At 41.5% G+C, this 19,575-nt stretch overlaps 1 protein-coding gene across 1 annotated transcript in view; it reads left to right on the top strand.

Annotated features, from left to right (window-relative positions):
* ncapd2 (non-SMC condensin I complex, subunit D2) overlaps window positions 1-19,575 on the top strand; it is a 30,280-nt gene extending 10,705 nt beyond the window's left edge. Inside the window, exons 10-32 of the mRNA XM_030072969.1 lie at window positions 248-445; window positions 533-667; window positions 758-845; window positions 4,350-4,554; window positions 4,764-4,882; window positions 5,456-5,662; window positions 5,801-5,975; window positions 8,121-8,205; window positions 8,397-8,533; window positions 9,269-9,401; window positions 10,459-10,534; window positions 10,680-10,898; window positions 11,069-11,229; window positions 13,655-13,766; window positions 13,914-14,037; window positions 14,307-14,462; window positions 16,809-16,986; window positions 17,101-17,195; window positions 17,337-17,417; window positions 18,002-18,185; window positions 18,280-18,448; window positions 18,559-18,678; window positions 19,244-19,575. Coding sequence (XP_029928829.1) covers window positions 248-445; window positions 533-667; window positions 758-845; window positions 4,350-4,554; window positions 4,764-4,882; window positions 5,456-5,662; window positions 5,801-5,975; window positions 8,121-8,205; window positions 8,397-8,533; window positions 9,269-9,401; window positions 10,459-10,534; window positions 10,680-10,898; window positions 11,069-11,229; window positions 13,655-13,766; window positions 13,914-14,037; window positions 14,307-14,462; window positions 16,809-16,986; window positions 17,101-17,195; window positions 17,337-17,417; window positions 18,002-18,185; window positions 18,280-18,448; window positions 18,559-18,678; window positions 19,244-19,326 — 3,240 coding nt within the window. The 3' untranslated portion in view covers window positions 19,327-19,575. The remainder of the gene's footprint in view (window positions 1-247; window positions 446-532; window positions 668-757; window positions 846-4,349; window positions 4,555-4,763; window positions 4,883-5,455; window positions 5,663-5,800; window positions 5,976-8,120; window positions 8,206-8,396; window positions 8,534-9,268; window positions 9,402-10,458; window positions 10,535-10,679; window positions 10,899-11,068; window positions 11,230-13,654; window positions 13,767-13,913; window positions 14,038-14,306; window positions 14,463-16,808; window positions 16,987-17,100; window positions 17,196-17,336; window positions 17,418-18,001; window positions 18,186-18,279; window positions 18,449-18,558; window positions 18,679-19,243) is intronic.

Raw genomic sequence — 19,575 nt, forward strand, 5'->3', positions numbered from 1 at the left:
TTGCGCTGTTAACATCAAAAATCATTTACTAGACACCTTAAGGATTACAAAAAGCTAGGTTAGAAAAATATATCTTTCGGGTGCATGGGACCCCCACCTCCCTACTAGACTACTTATTCTTGGGAGTTTTGTCATAAAAGCACCATTATACATTTTGGCCTCCAAAACACTGGAAACCAGAGTAGTAGTTTACTGATGCAGGTTTATGCTTTGAAGGATAACTATGTGTGCATCCTCTGTTTTCCAGAGCCACAATATGCGCGTAGCTGTGTGTGAGGTGCTGGGAGAGATCCTTGTGCGGGTTCTGTGTGGAGATGGGCTGGATGAGTCTGGTAAAGCTGATCGCGACCGTTTCTTTGACACGCTGCAGGAACATCTGCATGACACACACTCCCACGTCAGGGCACGTGTGTTGCAGGTCTACACACGCATCGTCAACAGCAAAGTATGTTTACTTTAATTAAAGTGTCTGCCAACTCATGAGAATTGATTCCTTCTTGGTAATAGAAACTAATTGTCCTTATGTGTTTAGGCTTTGCCCCTGTGTAGGTACAGTGAGGTGATGGAGCTTGCTGTGGGACGGCTCATGGACAAATCTGTAAATGTGGTAAAGAGTGCCATCCAGCTGTTGGCAGCCTTCATTGCACACAACCCCTATAGCTGCAAGGTGAGTCAAACTAATGCAGTTTACAGGTGGAGTAGCAAGACTTTATGTATCAAAAGATGATTTGAATGTCTGTGTCTGTGTGTCTCTCAGTTGAGCAGTGCAGATCTGAAGAAACCCCTGGAGAAGGAGACAGCCAAGCTCAAAATGATGAAAGAGAGACAGGAGGGGGAAAAACCTGGTAGATACAAAACTTTTTCCATGCTCAGTTTCCAATTTGCCCAGTGATGAGACCAAGGCGAATGCGAGCTCACTGAATGAGAGGGCTGGGTTCTTCTTGCCTTGACTGGCTGGTAATCTTGGCAGAGTAGAGGAGATTTTCTTCTTTGCTGTAAGGGCCTGCCCACAGTGACACAGCTGCACCCATGCTATTCCTCAAGAGTAATAGAGGAGTAATCAGTGGGAGAATGCTGACATTTGTGTGTGTGTGTGTGTGTGTGTGTGTGTGTGTGTGTGTGTGTGTGTGTGTGTGTGTGTGTGTGTGTGTGTGTGTGTGTGTGTGTGTGTGTGTGTGTGTTGGAGGTAAGGAGTTCACTCAGCTCTCTTCATTATTCAGTCAGCCATGAGCTGTGTCTTTGGTAATCTGAGGGCTACAATCAGGAAGCGTTTCTGGCTCCTCAGAAAAAGTCATAATGTGGCCGAATTGTTGCATGCTGGGGCCCTAGCTTTATCCCTGTTATGTGCTATTCGGTCTTTAAGTGTGACGTAACACCCTTTCAAAATACTATTTCCGGGTCCAAGCGCTCTGACCGATACTCAAAACAAACGACAATGGCTTAACCGTTGAACTTGTTTACAATCCCTACTTTCTCCAGTGAGGTACCTGCGAGAGTGAAAAAAGGCTAAAACTCCTTCAATTCCAACAAAAAAAGAGTTTACGGGGTTGAGGTGAGTTAGAAGTTAGCAGTAAGCTAGATAGCTAGTTGACATCTTAAGATGATATGCCAAAAAAAAAAAAAACGTCCAGGGGTCCGTTTCATAAAGCAGGTTTAGTGAAGACTCTGAGTCTGTTAACCCTGAAATGAGGGAAACTCAGAGAAAGAGGGGTAACTCTAGCCTGTTTCACAGAGGGAGGTAACTTAAGCTCTCGGTCAGTTGCCGCAGTAACAGACTCCATGAAACTAACCTGGTCGGGACCGTGTGTGGCTGAAAGAGTGTCCGCCCTCTTTCAGCCACACACCGTATTTAACTTCCTCATTCATTCAGTCAGCAGGTGAGTTTTGGTGTGGCATATTTGTTCTGCCGTCTATTATTTAAAAAAAAAAAAAAAAAAAGTCAGTAGGCCTTCATTAGAAGTCCATTAGTAGTTAGGTGGAGACTTTTTTTCACGAACATGGTATGTCCTTTCGACAGCGATCCCGTGGATGAGGGTGCAGTGTTACTGCGCAGAGTATATCCGTCGGGAGATGGTTACAAGACCACGCATGAGATTATGTCGGAGTCTTACCTGTTTGAACAGTGTTTTTATATTTCATCTTAAACTGCCGCCAAGTGCCCTTCTCCCCCGCGGGATTGCACCTAAATGATATAAATTAATAGGCTACCATTCAAGCAGTTTTCCCCTGTAATATTATTGTGATTGCAACGGACTACATTTAAACTTACGCATTGACCGGAGCAGCAATGTTCTCCCACGCCGTCTCCTTCTCCTTTGCAGCTGCAGCGGTGTTGCAGGGTTTTTTTTTTTTTTTTTTTTTTAAACATTTGCAAACTCGCTGTATGAATGCATTAAGATTTCCAATTCAGCTGAGGTGAAAAACGCAGCCCGACGCTTCCCCGTTGCCATGGTGACTCGTCAAATCGGGGCTCCATTGACGCTGTCATTTCTTTTTACAGCTGTGGTGCACACACTTAACTCCAGGTGAAACTACTCTGAGTTGATAAAACTAACTCAAATCAGCTGTTCTGGAACTGAAAACTCAGTGCTTCCTATCTCAGAGTAGATCAACTCAGAGTTCAGGGTAAGACTCGGAGTTTGTTGAACCTGCTTCGTGAAACGGACCCCTGGACTGCTATAACTTTTGACGTAAATTAAGATGAAAAACTTAATATTTATATATGTTCTCTTTCTCGTCGCTAGGAAAGCGGTAGAATAACAATGGTATCGTTTTTTAGACTCAGATCTGTTAGAACAACCAGGAACACAGCACTGCGGCATATTGAAATGACGAGGATTGGACCCGGAAATAGTATTTTGAAAAGGTGTTACGTCACGACTTAAAGACCGGATTGATGGGACTGTTACATAAGTAAACCTGCCTGATGTTATCCCATACAACTGAATCCCTTTTCTGCCTTCTCACCTGATCTGTAAACAACAATAGACTTGCTTTTGAGTGCCTTAGTAATATTTTCACTAAGGGGCTACTCACATTAGGGCCAGTTGCTCTGTATCATGCTGAGGCAGGAATGCCCCCCTCCCCAGTCCCCCGCTGGCCTGCACTCACATTACCCAAAGGTCAAGCGCGATTGCCTCTGGTACGTCTGTCATCACTAGGCCTTTTACAATAACAAATTTTGCTGTGCGATTAATTGCGTCAGAAATTATTGCGATAAGTGATAACATTGCGTAATGTTGTGTTTTTAAGACTGTTTTTATTGTTGTAATTTTGACATTTTCAGACCATTGTTTAAACTTATATTATGATAATAAAGGCATAATGACATATAAAACAAGAAAATTTAAATATCCAAAATAAATAATACATAGAAATTGGCTTTTTTTTTTTCTTAACTCGGAAAACTGTGCGGGGTAGTTGTACTTTAGTTGCTCGTCCCTCTTTTAGTTTGGATAATTTTAAAACAAACGCGGCACACCGGCTCATCCAGGTTGCTGGGCTCCCCTCTCTCATTTGCTTTGAATCCAAAACATTCCCACACAGGGGCTGTTCCGTTTGGTTTTGGAAGAACTTCCATGTCATTGTTGTTCGCTCTTTTCTGCGCCTCATCTCCACCTCACAAGGATCACACTCTGTGTGTGTGTGTGTGTGTGTGTGGCCCATGGCCCCGCCCCCTCACAGAGACAAAGACACTCGATGACAAAACAGACTGACCGACAACGCACAACAGTGAATGCTCTTGTCGTCTGGTCTCTTTGGTAGAGAGAGGCGAGGAAAACAAACACGCATAAATGTGGCAATTAATCGCAAAGTTACCGTCTTCATTTAAATTCACAGTGCAATTAACCGACCGCATATCGCGACAGGCCTAGTCATCACGTTGAAATACAACATGCATGGCCCAACGTCATCATAAACTGACTTGTTGATACGCGGTTGCAGCAGCACAATGGACAACGCCACAGACAACACGGTTGATTATTGATTGAGCGGCGCAGCGATGCGCAGTTAATTGCGCTACGTGCATAACACGATTTTGGCGAAGCAGGAGGGAATGTGGGAGGGACCTTCATATGATTCACGGCATATCCACGTGCGCGCAGCGTGCGTGACCGCACTGTGCTGAAGCACAGCCCCTCCACCCATGCCAGAGCGGGGGAAGTGTATTCAAGCACGGTACGGAGCGATCACACTAGTCAAATAATCCGGATTTTGGGGTCAAACGTGCTTGGGCACGGCACAAATAGGGTAATGTGAGTAGCCCCTAAGAGTGTTCTTGTTCTAACCTAAGTCATCTGATTCAATTATATTTTTCCCCCCTTTCTCCCTCCTTTCCTTCCTGCCAGTGGCAGTGATTAAAGCATCTGAACTGTGGGCTGCCATGGAACCTGAGCTGCTTGTCACTGTCAGGGCAGAGTTGGAGCCCACCAGTGAGACAGAGAAGCAGCAGCAGGAGGGGGTAGAGACTGGCATGGTGGAAGAAAAGGAGGCAGAGGATGACAGGGCCACCGCAGTGCAGATTGCTCAGTTGCTTCGTGTCAACAAATACAGGTAATGTTGTCCTTTTTAAAGGTTGATTAGAGCCTTTCCACCCTAAGACAGTTTCCTACATACGAATAAGAACAAACTACATTTTTTATCTATTTATTTTTTTCTCTAGTAAGCAGACAATTCACTCATGTTAAGGGAGTTGAGAGTTCACTTTTGATATGCATTGGTGTATAATGCATCCCGTTTTAAACTTTTTTCCTTTTAAACAGGAATGCTGTGCGTCTTTGTATAAGAGCCCACAGCTGCTTCCCTGAGTCTGAGCTCTTCTCTGCTCTGTCCACTCTCACTCCTGAGTCTCTAATGGACACACTGGCTCTTCTCTTCAAAGGTGAAGTCTGCTTTCAGTTTCACCTGATGCATTTCAGGATATTAGCCATAAGTGCTCTCCACTGTGAACCTTAATGGAAGCATGATTGAACACACTTAAGATGTTCAGTTTGTATTTCATATTGATTAAATTAATCCCAGATGATCTTTCAGCTTGCAGTTCATTAAAGCTGACTTATACAACACTGTAAAGCCTAGATATAATGGATGAGTACAGGATATACAGTATATTTAAAGTACATAGCACTACAGTTCTCAAACCATATGCTTTCTAAATCAGTACTGCGCAACATACCTAATATGCAGAACCCTCTTGTAATTGGTACCTGATTTTTATATTCATATTCATGGCATTGGACAAAGTGATAGCTTCAGTAATTACTGGTCCCATATTAAAGCGGTTATGGGTCTGCTACATTATTGTCAGTTTTTCTAGCATCATGTGGCATTTATTTCTTAAACTCAGTCAGAAAGAAAGGTTTCAACTACAGAATCCACTTGTCATTGCTGCCGAATAAGGTCTACTATGACATGAGTTTCCATATTTCTTTTTTTTTCTTTTTTTTTTTTTCAGGCTCAGATGAGGATACCCCTGAGCTCAGCCAGAACCTGCCTCCAACCCCCCAGAAAGAGAAGGAGGCAGAGAAAGAGGGGGAGGACAGTGAGCTGAAGAAACAGGAGATGTTGGTGCAGTACTTGAGAGATACAGAGACTTTTGCTTTGCTAGTGGAGAGAGCCATTTCTATCATAAACACCATGCTCTACCTGAAAACCACCTCAGGTACATGGCAAAATTCTGGTTAAAAACTGTTAAAACCAGTTCAAATAGCATTTGCATATTTTTCATCAATTCATCCAAAAATGTGAAGCAAGCTTTTGGTGTATTTAAACATTCTACAGCAGAAACTTCTGTTTTCAGTGGTTCTGGAGGCGGTGCAGTTTTGTGTGACTGTTTGTGAATTCAGTGTTGCTGACTCTCTGAGTGGTGTGAGGAAGATGCTGCCGCTGGTGTGGTCAGCTGATGCTGCCATTAAAGATGCTGTAGTGCAGGCCTACAGACGTCTTTATCTTAACCCCCAGGGAGACACCACTAGGTGAGTAAAGTGATTCATGTCATAACATGGCAATCTGAAGAGCCTTGACTTAAACAACATTTATAGGTTCTGTACAGTCCCAAACTGTATTTATGGCAACAACATATAAGCCGATTGTCAGTTTATTTTAATGTGATCTGATCTTTCTGGATCCCTGTTTGATCAGCTGCCAGCCTCTTCAGTGGAGAATACAGTATTTGGTGTGCAAGTGAATCTGCAGCTGAATTATTAATGTACTTAGCTTATAGCACATTACAAATAGAGGCACTGCTTATACAGCAATTTGCATTATTATATGTCCATGTATGTTGTCTTACCATTAAAAAAAAAAAAAAAAAAAAAAACTTTTCTATAAATATCTGCACAACACTGTGCTAGTAGTCTATGTAAGCTAATGGAACAGGGGCCCTGTTGTAGTTTTCTGTTCACATCTCATTGAAACTCTTGGACAAATGGGAGAAATTCCAGTCAAATATTTTTGTTATTGTTATTCTTTTTGACTGGAGCGAGTACCACGGGATCAGCAGTCTCTGTGACTTCAGACTATCTCAGACTCATCATTGCCTATTTTAATGCAATTCAAGGGATTTCACCAGACATTTATTTTGACTGGATAGATTTAAATATGTTGGACTTAGACAGAAACACAGTAGAAGGTTCACGAGAATTTCCACAATAATAAAATAGTTGTATGCACAATAACAAACACACCCAATTTGTATTTTTTTAAAAATGTACATCACTACAACAAAGCTTCATGGTGTCCAGGTGTAGATTGGAGTCTTCACTTCAAATTGGTGAAAACACCTGGGGCCTATTCCATCAAGCTGGCTAACGGGATAGCCTGGCTTATTTCGATAAGCCTCGCTAATTTAAGTGAGAGTTCCGTTCCATCAAAGTGGCTTATATGAGTTGCAGCTCAGTAACCATGGCAACTTAGTCAGCAGAACTAGCCTGCTCCGTGGCAGGCTTACGGTCAAACTTAGCTCAGCTGCGTGTCAAAGAATGTCCGACGGACAGAAACAGACCCCCAAATGACAGTCCCGTCATGTATATTGTTGCCCTGGCATCACATATTCAATTCAATTCAATTCAATTCAAATTTAATTATGTAGCACCATGTCCATGTTCGGAAATATAAGTTCAGACTTATTTCTCATAATGTGACCAAGCATGAATGTACGTGTTTACTTAATGAAAATAAACGTAATGAAAATCATGTGTTACCACTGTCAGTCTCCAAAATCAACCGAATAAACAATCAATTACTCAATCAAATTTTATTCATGTAGCACAAGTCATACATCAAATGCAACAAGTGTTGAACATAAAGGAGTTAAAAAGAACATGAGGTTAAATAAAAAAGACGTCTTATTTTATTTCCCACCCGCAATTTGCGATGATCCGCCTCTATTCTGCCCGAAGCCAATAGATTAGTTGACATAGGTGAGGGACGTTTACAAGAACACACATTTCAGTTAATCCCAATTGGATTCATGGTCATCCCACTTTTGGAATGATCCCTTTTTATTTGGATTGTTGCATGTATAATTTCAGAAAGACTGTGCCTAAAAGCCAGCCCTGTTTATGATAATTTCCCTATATTCTTCATATAGTTCCATCAGCAGTGTCTGCTCTGCCGCTGAAAATGTCGAGGCTTCCCTTTTCCCTTCCTTTTGAGACAGTTGTATCTTTGTTCCGACAATCGACTGTTCTGGGCTGCTTATGTACCCCGTGAACGCGCACACTTGAGGCTTGTTCAAACGTGGCTAGAATTAGCGTTGACCTGATGCGGCTGAATTGCGTTAGTGGAACGGGTTGAGGCTTTAGTGAAAGTTGACGCTAATTCAAGCCAGGCTGTATCACGTAAGCGCAGCTTTCTTTAGCTGCTTTCATGGAATAGCCCTCTGGTGTAGTAAGTGGCTAAAATGAAAAGCTGTATACACTTGTGCCTCGATACCAAAAACACTGCTCCTCTGAGATGAATATGCAGGATGGTGACCTTTCAGTCACGATACCATGTCTCCCACCCACTGCCAAATACACACTAAGACATGTAAAACTAGCCCACTTTAGGCACAATTTCAAACTGTTCTGAACTGAACTGAAATATTCTCTCTTTTCTTCCTCCTCCTCTTTAATTAGAGTCAAAGCCCAGACTCTTGTGGACAGTCTCTCTGAGTTGATGGTAGATGCGTCGCTGGGAACAATCCAATGTCTGGAGGAGATCGTGAGTTACATCTTTTTCATTACCCTTACTAAACCGGCCTTTACCAGTTTGTCAAGTTATCAATGATAATTTTCTGTAATCTTTATAAATGATATAGTATGTATTGTTTATTTTTTCCAACCATTCTTGATTAGTAATGTGTATTTATCAAAATACTTAAAGCATGTAACTGTGCATCCATGTGTCTATAGGTGCAGGAGTTCTTTGGTAGTGGAAGCACTCTCCAGTCCACAGTAGTACAGGTCCTGTGGGAGAGATTTACTGGAAAACGAGAAACATCTGGCCTGTACAGGAGAGCTGCTGTGCTACTTCTGGGCATGGCTGCACGGTAAAGCAAACACATAGCAATATTTCTCATTGCAACTCAAGTCCATGTCGTAATTACTTTTTTTAAAGGCCCCATGCTGTACACTTTTCCTGGGTTTTATTTTAATTGTTGATATCCCTAGCAAGATGTGTGTGTGTGTGTGTGTGTGTGTGTGTGTGTGTGTGTGTGTGTATATATATACATACATATATATAATGTATGTATGTATATAAATGTGTGTGTGTGTGTGTGTACATATATATATATATATATATATATATATATATATATATATATATATATATATATATATATATATATATATATATATATATAATGTGTGTGTGTGTGTGTGTGTATATATGTATACACATACATACACACAGATACATATGCATATACGTGTGTGTGTGACTCAAAGACTGCCACTGCTGTAGGGTAGAGTGAGAGCAGAGAGGGACTATCTGCAGTCCACCCACACTGCTGCCTCTTCATGCAGCTGCCAGTATTCAAAACCTATTAAATCTTATGTACTTCTCCTAACCCATCCTCCCACACACATTATCTGGGCAGCAGGTTAGGACTGGCAAGGGCAGCACACTGTAGTTGGGGTGGTGAATGGAGATATGGGGCAGAGCTGTTCAGAAATTAAGTGTGCATGACCATATGGTCTCTTGGGTGTTGACAAAATATATATCTAAGCCTCTTTCAGAAATGCCTCTTGCTTGTGCATCAACGCATGTGTGCATTTAACAGGACAGAGAGGGAAGTGGTCCTCAGCAATCTCGACACTCTTTGTTCGGTGGCTCTGGGAGAAAAAGTGACTGAAGACTTCCTTCTGGCCAGAGATACTGTTATCACCATCTGCAGCATCACTGATCATGTCAGAGTAAGAACATGTTATAAAGCAGGGTTTGTCACAGCATTACCTGATGGCTCCAGGGCAAATGAGACATAGTGTTGAGCCTGTTGATTGGTCTATCAGTGGCACAACTGGGCCAGTGCCCAAAACAGCCCCTGGACTTGCTGCTGTATATAAAAGCACCATAAATGTATTCAGCTATCTCAGTGATTTTGTAAGCTTTGAGGTACTTTTATTCAAATTTTGCAGCGCAGGTCTTGTTCTCTGTACTGTTATATACTGTCCTCCTAAGCCTCCATCCTTGTTTCTTGTCTGAATACTCAAGTTTTATTCCCATCATACTGAGCCATGGCAGGATTGTCTTTACTATTTCAGTGTTAGAAATTGATTTAGATGCTTTTATCCAAAGTGATGCATATCTTAGAGTTAATACAAAACGATTAAGGATCTAGTCAGGAGAGAACAATATGAGTGTCATAAAGCTACGTTCAAGTCCAATAAGATGTTGGTGCCACAAGAAGTGCAAAGACACAATGAATAGAAGCAGTCATTACTGCTGATTTTAACATTCATTTTAATGATTTCACACATGTTGACTCCTTGACACTTGAATTCAGAACCTTATTTGAGAACCTAGTCCCCCACCATCTTAGGAATACACATGCTCTAGTGATATCAAAAGGTTTAATTGTTGCTAATCTTTCTGTGATCCACTTCCCATTCTCTAATCGCTTCTGTGTTTTTGATGCCCTTTTACTGGCACCAATAAACACAAAAGGTCACTAGATACCATAACCAAGCATAAATTCTGACCTGGTTACTGTATTTAATCTGATATAAACATCTCAGTAAATGAAATGGTCAATTTTTTCAATGGCAACCTGACTAATATCTTAAATACAGCTCCACATCTCAGGGAATAATGACCAATTTGTGAAAATATCATAATGACAAATTCTCTTTGTGAGCAAATGAGATTTTGTTGAGCAGTGGAGAGAAAGTGGAGGAAAACTGGTCTTGAAGTCAATTGTAATGTTTACAAGGAGCAAGTAATATCTTAACTTTTGTAATTTTTTTGTCCCAGCAATCAAAGGGAGCTCCATTCAGATTGCCCCAGGACCATCAGCTCTTCACCTGCCTCACACAGGCCATTGCAGATGGTAAATATAGACACGGGTTATCTTTCTGCATATGTTGTCTGCTATTCTTTGAGAAGCATATGTGTACTGATTTGTGTAGGTGTCTTTTAGGTTTTGACATTTTTTATTATTTCCACTTATGGCCTCCTTTTTGTGCTTGCTTCAGGTGTGGTGATGGAAGACCCTCACTGGCAAAGCTTCATGGAACAGGCTGTTCGTCTCCTCTATTTCCTGGCCGAATCCCCTGACCAGCTGTGCTCCCGCCTCCTTCAGCGTAGTGCTCGCCTCTTATCAGATCAGATTGCAGAAGGTGGGGAGGTCAACAAGGATGCTGGCCAATTGCAAGGTGGATCTCAAGATTCTGATGAGCCAATGGGTGAACAAGGTGAGAACAAGGAAACCCATTTTATTTTTTTTATCTTATCTAACTCCACTTAGTGTACTTTGATGCCTGCATTCAAATTGTGTGATCTGTGCTTCCATGCTTCTTGCTTTTTCCTTGTGCCTCTTATCAATATCCTTTTAATCTCACGTGTGCATGTGTCTCTCCTTTAGTGAACTGTGTGTGCCTGGCCCAGCTGCTCGCTCTATGTGGCTGTGTGGCTTTCTGGCAAGTGTCCCACCTGGAGCGCAGTGTGAGCACTGAGTTGCGAAGGAGGAGAGGAGAGAAGGAGGAGAGGGAGGAAAAGGAGAAAGGTCCTTCAAACAAAACAAAGGTACAGTGGGAAATGTAAACTTAGGGAATGGATTCATAAAGATGAATATTTGCATAATCACATTCATTTAAATAATGATACAAATTATTGTGTTGTGTGCATTGAAATTCTTTAACAGCTCATTTTGGATTTCCTTTGGCATAACTGCTCTCTTGTCAAATTTGAAATTGTGATCGTGAGTGACATTCCTACTTCAATTGAATTCATGAAAAATAAACAATCAGAAGTTGCACAATGCTGGGAAGTGCTGCTGTACAAGCAAAACACTTGCTGTGTTTTTCTGGCACAGAGCTGGAGTCACTCATCTGAAAGCCAAACTCAGCGGATCTTCTGTGGTTGCACAAGTGGCACATGCCTCCCCTGTTGTGATCTGATTGGCCACCCTGTGTCCCCCTCCAGCACCCGGTTTTCATTGGTTCTTTGTGATGTCAATCATTCTGTGCTTCGAACACTCGAGAACACATGACAGTGTTGGAACTGTGGGGGACGCGGTTAGAAACAGTTACATTTCCAATAAGAAAATACGTGTCCAAAGTCTGTTAGTATACTTTTTTTTAATTATATTTTATGACAGAAATATATTCAATATGTAGCTGATGTAATGGTTAGTCTGTGCAGTACTGATGTATTTATTGTATAATTTAGTGTTTAGGGTAGAGTTAAGGGTGTTCTTTGCCAGGGTATTCTTTCAACAGATGCTGGCAATTTTGCAAGAATAGCAGTATTTACAGCACTGACAATCATTGTCTTAAGGCCGGATTATGGTTCTGCAGACACTCGATGCAACACGCACACAGTTGCCACGCAAATGGTGTGTGCCCAATATACCTCTGCGTTAAACGCTAAGCAATTCTCCGCCAAAACGCTATAGGGCGCGTTTTTTTTTTTTTTTTTTCTGCAGACCTACGTAGACCCTGTGACATATGGTCGCTGCTCTTCCTGTTGTGCCGGCAGCGCCATTTTTAAAAGGAGCAGCAGTAGATCCAGATCCAGCATGATCCAAACTTTCCAAACAATTTGAAATCAACCGACGAGTTGAGATGCAATCACAACAGCAGTTCTTTTAAAAATGACGCTGCCGGCACAACAGGACATGACGCCGGAGGGGCGAAATGCCAGAAGTGATGTAGTTCGGCGGACCAATCATAGCTCTTGTTGTCTGTGGGGGCTACGTGGAGTCCGCGTAGTTACAACCCGAAAATAATGTGGATTGGCAAAATCAATACATCCCCAGAAAACCCCTCTGCATACTGTTTCATCATATTTTAGGTGCTCGGGAGAAGCATTATGCTGTGCTGTGTGCTGTGTTTTTTTGTTTGTTTGTTTGTTTTTTTTGGGCTGCATTTATGTGAATCATGTTTTGCAATGTGCACTGCATAGGCTGTGCAGATCCTTAGAAGCCCTGCATAAAGAAAATGCGGTCTGTGCTATGTACATCAGGCAGTAGTCCCCTTATTTTTATTTATATAGCACCATTTCATAGAAATGTCAAAGTGCTTTACGCAAATTCAAAAATAAATGAAAGCAAAATGAATGGACAGAAGTTCAGTCAGGATGAATACAGTAATCTCAAGGCTGCTTGACTAGAGATTTTCTTAATGTAGGTGTTAATAACTGGAATTAAATATTTTGTTCTGTGTTTCTTAACCCCTTTTTACACTGACCAAAAATCCCACTTTGAGCCAGGACTTTATGTGTAAACAGGTTTGACATGGCATTTTAGTCTGGTGCTCTAAACCCTCATTGAATCATTGTATGGAAATGCTGACTCTGAGTAGACTCATAGGTCATTATGAGTTGAGTGCAGCGTTAGAGTAACTATATTTAAGCAATATCATACTGTTGCAATGTTGTTACAATGAATATCTTTGCATTTGGCCTGTGCCCTCGGCCTATACCTGCACAGATTATGATTTACTTATGTAATAAATTTTCACCTCCGCCAACACAAATAGTTTCATAAGAATTCAAGCTTCAAATGACTTGAACATGAACAATTTCCCCACTGCAAGGCAGTTTACCTGGAGGTTTGCAGATTACCTGATATGGCATTATAGAGGGCAAGAATGATTTTAACAGTCAGACTGAAATTGGAGTCAGTAGGAGGGCTTAGGAAAATTTTATTTACAGCTCAATTGTTGTGCCTTTCACAGACGAGTAAGATCAGTGTCTCCTTAATGAGCATTACACTTTTTGTATAGTTATTTATGGTTATTTGCCTCATTAGAGAGAGTCAATTTAAACAGACAGAGAGGGGGTGTGGTGACATGCAGGGAAAATTCACAGCTGGATTCAAATCCAGGATGTGACAGCTACATGGTATGCAACTTAGACACCTGAGCCCCTGGCATACCTAAGCCTTTAAAGTTTTATTTTTTACAGCTAACCTTCCACAACATGATCCATAAACATAATTTCTTGACAGCAAGCAGCCAATGAGAGTGCTGTGGAAGAGGAGCTTGGGTTGATTGGTGCCTCGGCTGAAGATACAGAGGCTGAGCTCATCAGAAAAATCTGCGAGACTGAACTACTTGCTGGTAATTTTTAATCTTTTTAGTTTTTCTTTTCTATCTCAAATTCAGCTCTATCTGAAAACCTTTCATCTTGTAGGTTTGACTAATGACACCTTATTACATATTCCTGAGAATTTTTAAGTATCCCCACCCTGCTTTCCATCTGTTTAGAGGAGAACCTGCTGAGTGCGTTCCTGCCCCTGCTGGTGAAAGTTTGCAGCTCTCCAGGACGCTATTCCCACCCGCAGCTCACTACTGCTGCCTGTCTGGCCCTTTCTCAGTACATGATGATCAGGTAAAGACACTACCTATGTTCTGTCAGAGTCACAGTGCTATCTCTCTTATCTTTTTTTCCTCCAGAAAATTTCCTTTGTTTAAATGCACTGATATGGGCATGCAGGCTTTACAGGTGTCTTTTTGACCTCCTAGGTTTCCCTAAATTTAGTTGGTATGGAAATCCTTAAATAAGCATGGTTGTTGTGTCTTAATTTTGCAGAATTGTACATGTATGAACTGTATTGACTTACGGAGTACCTTGTATTTCTGTGCTCTTCATTATGTCAGCCCATCAGTGTGTGAAGATCATATTCGTCTGCTGTTCACTGTGCTGGAGCGCTCAACTCTCCCTGTTGTTAGAGCCAATGCCATCATTGCCCTTGGAGACCTCACTGTGCGCTTCCCAAACATTTTGGAGCCTTGGACCCAGAACCTCTACGCCAGGTACCATACTGACACACCTTCATCTTGAACAGCCCAGAATATAAAATAGTTGTTGGTAGACTTAGCGAAAATCTTGTATGCCTACCCTTAACCCTAATCACTCTCACAAGAAGAATCTTCCTCCGTTTGGTCCAATCTAGCATGGACCATATGAAATGAGTTTTGCTACATTCACACTGCAAGATGAAGTGGGCTAAATCTGAATGTTATTTGTGTTTGTTTGTTTTTTTTGTTTGTTTTTTTTTCCCCACATATGACACAAATCAGATTTTTTTTCTTAGCAGTGTGAACACATTGTATCTTCAAATCACATTTGGAACTCATTCATATGTGGTTTCAAGTCAGACTCGTGGAAATTGACAGCTGTGTGAACGATCAGAAATTCAGAATCCATGTGTTTAGTTTTTCCTCTGAGCAGGCATACAACACTGTCAAAGCGTTATTATTCATTCATTGTAACAACAACAACATCTGGAACACAGTGAGGTTGAAAATTTAATAAATGTATGGTGGACGCTTCAGACCAAGTGCTTTTCTGCTTGCCCTCAGCCTCAAAAGCTGACCAACTGTCACCATGCTGCAAACAGTTTGAAAAATTAACGCTTGGACTGCTATTTCTTTTATTGTGATGATGGACTCTTGTGCTAGTGACATTATGAATGTCATTGTAAATGTGTCCATCTGGGCTCATGACAGATGTGTCCGCTCCGGTGTCACATAATGGGTCTCTATAAAAATGAATGTGAACAGTCAAGGCAAAAAGTTCGGATCTGAGGAAAAAAAAAATCAGAATTGGATGTCTTTCAGCTGCAGTGTGGACGTAGCTTATATTACATTAGCTGCTCACATAGCTTTCTGATTTGGATTGAAATTCAGTCGTACAGCTAATGACAGTCATAATGCAGTTTTTTTTCCCTCCATGCATAATTATATCTGCTGTTGGAGGTTTAGTGCCATGTACTGGCTCATCTTCAATTAGATGCACATTATCATAATGTGAGTACTTCAATTTTTATTTTTTATTTTTCAAGATTATGAGGAACAAGCTATGCCTGAGAGCCTGGCTGCGTGGGTGTTTTGTAAATAAGGTTTCATTTCAGCCAGCATTCCCTTATGCTTGTACACTTGAGCCATCCTCATCCGGATCCCACCACCTGTCTCAGTCTGTTGTTCATTTCGACCACTGATGTGTTGCTGCTGTCACAATGCTCCAGTGAACCACATGATGGGAAAAGTTCTCTTTCCATCAGGACTTTTTAATGGGGAACAAACTTTGAGATGATCTGTGTTGGCAAACTCCGATATCGCTCTTGTATTCTGACCTTTTTAGTTTCTATAGGAACTGGCCAGCGCGTCGTGGCTTGTGGAGAACCCACTCCCCCTCATGAACTGGGGTGGAGCCTGACACTGTCTTAAACAAGGGCAGTTTTAGACATTGAACACTTAATTACTAGTGTGTTAGGGACTGTGACCAGCATGAGTGAGTAGAGTGTTGTAATTATACAGAGTGGCTGGGTGAGCAGAAAGGGATAATTTTGGGTGAAATGAAAGGTCTACAAGGCTTTACACTGTGGTAGGGGATTTCATTTTAAAAGCACTTAATGATTTCTGTTCATTTCTTGTTCGCAAAGTTATGTTGCCACCACATGGCCCACTTAGAAGTTGAATCAAGCAAGTTATTTTCTGTTTTTCTGAAGTGTCTTTTTAATTATAGTGGTTTGACAGTTCTCACATTGAGGTGTTTCAGATGTGTAAAACATTCTGTGCTTTTATAGTATGTCATTACCCTCCTGCTGTTTTGTACCTGATAAGCATTTCATAGTGTTGCTCCCTAATTGTCTCCCACACATAAGCACCTCTACTCTACTATTTTCATTCTTCTCAAACCTGCTGCCCTGGAACCTCCTGATAAGCACATTAAGAATTAATTACCCTGTTCATTGTTGTTTTAAGCCTCTGCATTGGCATGCAGAAGTGTGTAGCCATGGTTTTAGATAAAGCATAAGCCATGGCCAAGTGTCTGATCCTTTGCCAAGAGTCTTGCTCTAAGACAAATGGTTAATGAGTTTCTTTTGTTCTGTGGTTTAGGGCTTGTGTATATTCAAATTGGTCTCAAAATGCCATCAGATTGTCCTGGCACAGCCCATCCACTTCTATTGTATTCCAGCTGATGCAGTGGCAGGTGTTTGGTTTTGGTAACAATCTGCCTAATGTCAAGTCTTTACAGAAATGTTAATTGCTAAGGACTGAAATAAGTAAACAGGTGGTTTAAAAAATTTTTTTAATTCAAACAACAAAATTTGACCTGCGATGCCAGCAGCAGTTTAACATTCTCTTTTCTTCCAGACTGAGTGACGAAGTCCCCTCAGTGAGGCAGACAGCAGTGACAGTGCTCACTCAGTTGGTGCTTAAGGACGTGCTTAAAGTTAAAGGTCAGGTCAGTGAGGTGGCCGTGCTGCTAATTGACCCACAGCCGCACATAACCAGCCTGGCCCTCAACTTCTTCAACGAGCTGGCCACCAAGGTATATACAGTACACACTTTTTGACACTGAACACTGAGAGCCTCAGCGGAGGGAAGTGCAATAATTAGGAGGTGCTTCATATTCTGTCTTCCTCTGTATGGTATTAAATTTCAGGACAACGCAATCTACAACCTTCTCCCTGACATCATCAGTCGACTGTCTGATCCAGACAGAGGCATGAGTGCAGAAGACTTCAATACCATCATGAAGTGAGTTGCATGTCTGTCATCGACTGTCTCTGTCCACAGAGGAGCTATCTACCCCACAGAGGACTTCTGACATTGTTTGAGGGGAAAGTTGACTGCTGTTCTGAGAGTCATATATAAGATAGCTTATTATGTGTTTTTCAGACAGCTGTTCTCCTACATCACCAAAGAAAGGCAGACTGAGTCTCTGGTGGAGAAACTGTGTCAGCGCTTTAGGACTGCCAAGTGAGCGCATTTCCAAATCATTGTTTCCCACTTACCTTCACACCTCTGTCCCTGTGTCTCTTATGCTTTATTTAAGTGTTTCCAGCTCATCTCTGCCTGCAGTCATGACTCTGTTTTACAGTAAGTCATTTTTGGATGACATGTGGGTGGATGTGTAGGTAATTAGTGGGTGTTTTTCACTGTGTGGATAGAGCTCTAGAATTAAAGTCCGTTCCATAGTTCAGAAGTCAACTATAGAAAATTGTTTGCTGCACCTATCACCCACACTCACTTTCCGAATTTCTCAGTTTGTCATGGAAATTGGCCTTCCTGATTCAGGCAATCTAGTTTGGCCTAGCAAGGCTTCCATCTGCAGCTGACTCGCCAATCCATATCCAGACCTCATAGGAAGGTCATTTTACATTACACAATGGCAAAGTCAATCAGATATACCATGGTCCAAGAAAATTAAATTTGGCCCAAATGCCAGATCAAAGCTCCACTGGATCATGAATTACTGTGCAGTTCACGTGTCTAATTAGGTTTTCCTGGTTTCTCATCCCTCCTCTCCACCCCTAACTCATGCGCTCTGCCCATCTCTCCAGGACAGAGCGGCAGTGGTGTGACTTGGCTGTGTCGCTGTCTCTGCTGTCCATGTGTGAGCGTGGTCTAAAGAGGCTGCAGGAGTGCTGGGAGTGTTACAGTGACAAGTTGACTGAGCCTGGAGTCTACCAGCCTCTGCTCTCCATCACCGCCAAACTCCGCCGGGGGGCCAAACCCCAGCTCAAGGTGTAACCAATGTTTCCATTTCAAAGTATATGTCATATTAGTATTTTGACATAATCTGTCATTTATTTTACTGACAGTACATCTGCTTCTCCAGGCCCAGGTGGACGAGTTTGAAAAGCGGTTGACAGCCGTTCACACGCGCGGGCTGGAGAACGTAGAAAGCCCTGAGATGGAGGAGGAGAGCCAGAAAGGAGGAGAATCCAGTGAAAAGACAGTCTTACATACACCACTGCCCACCAGAGGCAGAAACAGGTCTAAAAGAGGTTAGTGCTCATTTTAGCCTATTTCACAAATGTAGAGGAAAAATCAGTTGCTTTATTTGGTGGTCTTATCTCCTTGGCAAAATAACAGTTTTTCTCTCTCTCCTATACAGGTCAAGCAAAACCTTCCGTTTCCAGTCACGGTGATGACAATTTTGCAACTCCCCAAAAATCACGCAAATCTAAGAAACCAGTCATCACCTTCAGCAGCGATGAAGAGGAAGATGAGGAGGGTGGGTGCAGTCGCTTGATTCATTCACCATTATATTCTCAGCACAATTTGCTGTCAAAGGAAATCTATGTATTCTGCTTATAAAATAAAAAATTCTGTACTGTAATTGCTGAAATTGTCATGTATAGAAGTTACTTCTGAAACTGAAAAGTTTAAATTAACTTAACCTTTTGCAGTGCAGCATAATCCATGTAAGATGTGGTGATATTTGTTACTAGAATGAGGAAAAAAACATCGTACAAAGTGGTTAATACATTTTGTATAACCATCTCAGTGTGTTTCATTATGCAATTCTGAGTAGTATAAACACAAAGGTTTTCTATTTACACACAAGCCATTTTCCTTCTCAGTTTCACTTCTCTGGATTTTGGGTAATTTCCCCCAGCTACAATTGTGTGAGATTGGGAATCACTGAAAGTCTACTTTAGTGCACAAATAAAAACGTTCATGTATTATTTTTCATTGGGATCAGCTCTCAGGCCCTCTAGCCTTATGGGATTTTTTTCTGGAAATTCTGGAGTCTGTGACTGTCAAAGATTTCATATGTTTCTGTTGTTTCCAATCAGATGCTGTCATGGCAGAGAGTGAGACTCCCAAAGTGACTACACCCATCGCCCGCACATCCCGACGAGCTCGCCTCAGACACTGATCTTTTGTCTTGTTTTTGGCCCTTGTCTGTTTGTCACCTGTAATCCTTTGTCTGAAATTAATTGTCTGTAATTGTTTTACTTATACACTCACTTCTACTTTCTCTAATTTTATTTTATTTTTTCATTCTTTTAACCTTTTTAGATGTTGCCAAATGGCTGCAACTAAAGTTGTGCCATGGCTTATTTTATGTAATGTCATAGAATTAAGCTTTTTAAATAAACCTGGTTCTGGTTTGATACAAACCAAA

This window comes from Myripristis murdjan, chromosome 16, assembly GCF_902150065.1.
Source record: "Myripristis murdjan chromosome 16, fMyrMur1.1, whole genome shotgun sequence".
In the NCBI taxonomy this organism is placed as follows: domain Eukaryota; kingdom Metazoa; phylum Chordata; class Actinopteri; order Holocentriformes; family Holocentridae; genus Myripristis; species Myripristis murdjan.